The 4,785-nt window shown below is 38.4% G+C and overlaps 1 protein-coding gene across 5 annotated transcripts in view; it reads right to left on the reverse strand.

The window, feature by feature from the left end:
• Positions 1-223: 223 nt before the first annotated feature.
• LOC111340084 (angiopoietin-related protein 7) overlaps positions 224-4,785 on the reverse strand; it is an 82,588-nt gene continuing 78,026 nt past the window's right edge. For 4 of the 5 annotated variants that reach the window (XM_088737957.1, XM_022946890.2, XM_022946876.2 and 1 more), the window contains 3 exons: positions 3,006-3,182; positions 2,540-2,920; positions 224-1,503 (listed from right to left, as the gene is read on the reverse strand). In XM_088737957.1, the coding sequence (XP_088594083.1) occupies positions 1,220-1,503; positions 2,540-2,920; positions 3,006-3,174 (834 nt within the window). In that variant the 5' untranslated portion in view covers positions 3,175-3,182 and the 3' untranslated portion in view covers positions 224-1,219. Of the gene's footprint in view, positions 1,504-2,539; positions 2,921-3,005; positions 3,183-3,223; positions 3,467-4,785 lie in introns of those variants that run through there. The other variant, XM_088737958.1, reaches the window with a different exon arrangement.

Raw genomic sequence — 4,785 nt, forward strand, 5'->3', positions numbered from 1 at the left:
CCTGCTCTGCAAGCTACCTATTGACGTAACTCCACAAATAGTAACTAACAGTCTATTTCTTCACGAGGTAAAACTTATATACCTAAAGTTACAATCTGTACGTGATAAAATCTTGAGTCAGTTTGCTAGACATAACGTCTCGTAGTCACGTTCGACGCACTTTTTTCAAATCCCACGAGCTGTGATTGATACATCATGACCGCTTACATGAAGCCTGGAAGAAGTGTGGACATTTCAGAGTCACTTATATGAACAATTATTTATGAGTATTTTAAACATGGCGGAGTACTACTGATGAGGATCGTAATTGATCGAAATCGATTTGGAATTCCGCTACATTGTTACAAGTGACTTTTTATATACCATTTTACACGTTTTTACAATTCTTGTATTCGTTTTATAGTAGTTTTTAGTGCGTCGAACGTGACTACGAGACGTTATGTCTAGCAAACTGACTCAATTATCGAACACGTTCCTGGCCTCGGCCCACAAAATTTCATCACAGTGATAAAATCTCAAATCGCTTTATTGATCTTGATAACTCTGAGATAGTTTAGCTTTAAAAGTCCGTAAGAAATGGTAAAAAATGTACAAACGATAAAGAGAGTCATGTATAACATCCAGGCAAGTAGCTCATAATGTTCATATGTAGGTAAAACTCCTTCTGAGTTAACTTTGATGTAATGAAATGATTCATCTCTAAAATCACATTTGATAAAAAATGGTTGAGACTATGATGTCGTTACTTTTACTTATCTGCAAACAAACTATAAATATCTTTAACCCTCGAGCTAAAAGAGGTTGAAAAAAAGAAAACGATTTTTTTCTTGTCGTGCAAGCTACTTCTTAATGTTTCAAAACATCATCGATATAGATTTTATCCATGCAGACCTAACCAAGCGTATAAATTACTAGGTAAGATATTAGAAAGCTGAATTAAGGGATATAAGGTATGGAAAATAGGATCAACATCACTATGCATGCAAATTACTGCACTTGATGTTTTGACGCTAGGGAAGCAGTTAACGATGGTATTTCCTCGGTGGAATTCATTTAACTTCAAACAACTAAAGGCCACTTTATCACTAATCAGCAAATCCCAATCTTAGTAAAAGCAAGGTAGAGGCGAATCTTACATAACTTATCACCTCCGAAGGCGTCCAATTAGAACACGCAAGAATCACTATTCACTTATGGGGTGTTTATTCGCCCGGAAGTTTTAAAAAAAGTTCACTGGTCTAATTTTCATTTCAGTTGATGTAGGAGCGCTGCCTTCGGGATTGGCTGGAACTAATTTATCCCAGTGGATATCTGTCCCGGTGTAATTTCCACAACGGGGATATATTCCGTTGAGATTTGATGAAACAGCAAGGTCACACTTGTTTTCATACCACCAGCCTCCGCCCCTTTTTTGGGCACAATCTGCAGGATCTCTATTCCAGGTACCAAAATGGAAATCTCTGTGACGAATGAGGGGATCAGAAGAATTATTCGCATCTGTTCCTAAAAAAATAAGGAAGTAGCATAATCTCAAGATCTAGATAGCGCCTTGGAGCCTAAAGATTATTTTTTGACGTAAAATAAAAATAAAAAAACAGACAAACATACAGCACAAAACTTAATTCAAACAATAGCGACATGCTGTTTCGATGAAATAAGTTTTTCTTAGCATCACATTGTGCTCATTCGATTTAGCGCCCAGGGTGCTTATTTACTTTTGGTACCGCGGGGTAGGGTGCTCATTCGAGGAGGGCGCTTATTAGGGACAGGGTGCTTAATTCGTTTTAGAGAAACAGCAAAGCTGGAAAACGGACTTATTGTTCCGCGTGGATCCTACGCTGCTTGAACGACTAGCCAAGCGATCATCGCAAGATTTTTAAGAAGGGATCTTTCGATTACAGGAACAGTGCACTCTCGGCGACATTATAGTCGAGAGACTGAGAGGAAGATCACATTTTTTGTCGTAAGGCTTTGGGTGAGTAATTAATGCAAGATGGGTCAAGGCTGATCTCAATGGACATGTGGACATGTATTCTAACGGTACTAGTTCTATTATTGAAAAAGAACAGGGGCTTTTCTTGCAATAGGGGCACTTATTGGAATGAAGGTGCCTACTCATTAGGAGCGCTTTGTATAGTGAGGGCGCTTATTTACACATTAAGTTCGAAGGCCTTCGGGGTAATGCTTAAAATTGATTTTACGAGGTAGGGAAAGTCGACAATTTGATAAAACCTTGCAAGTAAGGTAACTGATCAAATTCTAATATTTTGCAAGAGGCGAGTTCAACAACTGTTCTATCGCCAACAGCTTCGGAAGCAAACTGTCAACGGAGGAGCGTGGGCCTAACTGTGCACGGGCAGAATTGACAGGAAAACATAGTTTAACGGGAATACGTAAGGAAAATAAACATTGTTTTCTGGTTAACAAGGGGTAATGGTGGCTAGGGTGGAGGGGGGAGGGCTCTCTGACAGTATGAGGGAAGTAATATATAAAATATAAATCGCACGATAAATGGTATAAAAAAAAACGGTTTAATTACTTGTAATATTGCCAATGTACAGCCGGTACTCTACCATCTCGGTCCCAATCCCGAACCAGTCATACTCAGCGTGAACAGTTTTGCCAGTAATTGCTCCCAGATCTACTCGAAGCCTGTTATATGTCATGTTTCGTGTCAGGCGGTGTATCTTGTCCAGGCCAAGCCAAAATTCACCGACCAAATTACCAAAGCCATGTTTGTAGTCATCCCAGGTGCGGTTAAAATCAACGGAGCCATCTAGTCTTTTCTGAAACACTGCCCAGCCCCCACCGGATGTTGTTTGGTCACAATATACATTAAAGGCACCTGAACCATCTGGGTCGATTGCATAAACACCGCTGATCCTTCGGCCGGATTTGTACAGTTCAGCACAGTTCTTAGCTGATCCAAATATAACAATAAGAGTTAAAATGAATAAATGGTAATATAGGTATCAACACACATGATCTTAGAGAGTCTTACTTACGTCTCGCCAATGTTTTGTTCTCCATAAGAATGTTAACCTCGTATCGAAGTTCAGTGATTTGCTTGATTATTTCTTGCAAGCAGACTGCAGTGTTATTTTTACAATCTATTGGGGCTGCACGTGTTGATGGCTTTATTTGAAGGGTCACAGAAAGTGCCAGAAAAAGCATGACAGAACCTAAAGGAAAGAAAGCTGATCATAAGGTGTAAAATTACTACCTGGGGCAGGTCCTGGATCAATAAGAGAGTTCGGATAAACATCTACCGAAGGCATAAATGCAGTCCTGAGAAGAGGATAAAAGAAGAAGAAGAAGGTATTTGAAGGTTAACAATAGTAGATGAAGGTGGATGTAGCTAGGTAGAGGATAGCAGATGAATAAAGATGAAAATGGAGATCATTTAAAGAGGATGAATGACAATGAAAGTAGATAAATGTGGATGAAGATAGAAGAGAGTCGAAGAGATAGAAGAGATAGAAGAGATGAAGATAGAAGATAAAAGGATGGTAGATGAAAGTAGACGACGGTAAAGGAAGGTAGATAAAGGTAAATGATGTTAGATGAATGAAAATGTAGGAAGACAACGTCAAATTTAGATAAATGAAAGGCGACGAAGGTAGAGGAAGGTCGATAAAGGTAAATGGTGGTAGTGGTAGATGAAGAGATAGGAACGTAGATGAAGGTAGATGTAGGTGGATGTAGGTAAATGATGGTAAATTCAGGTTGATAAAGGAATATGAGCGTTAGGAAAGGAAAAACATGGTGAATCAAGGTAGATGATAGATGAAGGTAAGCAATTGTATATATTTGAAGGTAAACTGAACAGTTTAACAAAGGAAGATAAAGGCTAATGATGGTGGATAAAAAGTAAATGATAGTAGATAAAGGTACACGAAAGTCAATAGAGGCCGGTGAAGGCGGATGAAGATAAACGATGATAGATGAAGGAAGAGTAGATTAAGATATCTAATGAAGGTACAAGAGAGTACATGATTTAAAAATAATAATGATAATAATAATAATAATGATAATAATAATACCTTTATCTAGGCACGATAATGTTTAAAGCTGAACTACTTGTGTGGTCGTGTGTAAATCCAAATAAACTCTAAACTAAATGAATTCAAATGATGATAGTCTTTTAGGAGAGAGGAAAACCGGAGTACCCGGAGAAAAACCTTTCAGAGCAGAGTAGAGAACCAACAAACTCAATCCACTTATGACGCTGGGTCCGGGAATCGATGCCAGGACACATGGGTGGAAGGCGAGCGCTGTCACCACTACGCCAACCCTGCTCCTTTTAGCGGAAGAACGATGAAGGGAGATGAAGCTCGATGAAAGTAGAAAGTGAGATGAGTGTAAACGATGGTAGTGGAAGGTGGAACAAGCGAAATGATCGTAGATGAAGAAATATGAACGTAAATGAAGGTAGATAAAGGTAAATAGTTGTACTTGAAGGAGAACGAAGGAAGATGAAGGACAATGAAGGTCAGTGATGGCAGATGAGGGAAGATGGTGGTATACAAAGGTAAAAGAATTTAATGAAAGGTATCTGAAGGCGTATGAAGGTAAATCAAAGTAAGAAAAGTTAGATAAAAGTAGCTGGAGGCATATGAAGGAAGTTGAAGGTAAATGAAGGTTAATGAAGGTAAATAGACGTAAATGAAGTAGATGAATGTAAATGAATTTAAATGAAGGTAAATGAAGGTAAATGAAGGTAAATGAGGGTAAATGAAGGTAAATGAAGGTAAATGAATGTAAATGAAAGTAAATGAAGGTAAA

Source organism: Stylophora pistillata, chromosome 11, assembly GCF_964205215.1.
Source record: "Stylophora pistillata chromosome 11, jaStyPist1.2, whole genome shotgun sequence".
Lineage (NCBI taxonomy): Eukaryota > Metazoa > Cnidaria > Anthozoa > Scleractinia > Pocilloporidae > Stylophora > Stylophora pistillata.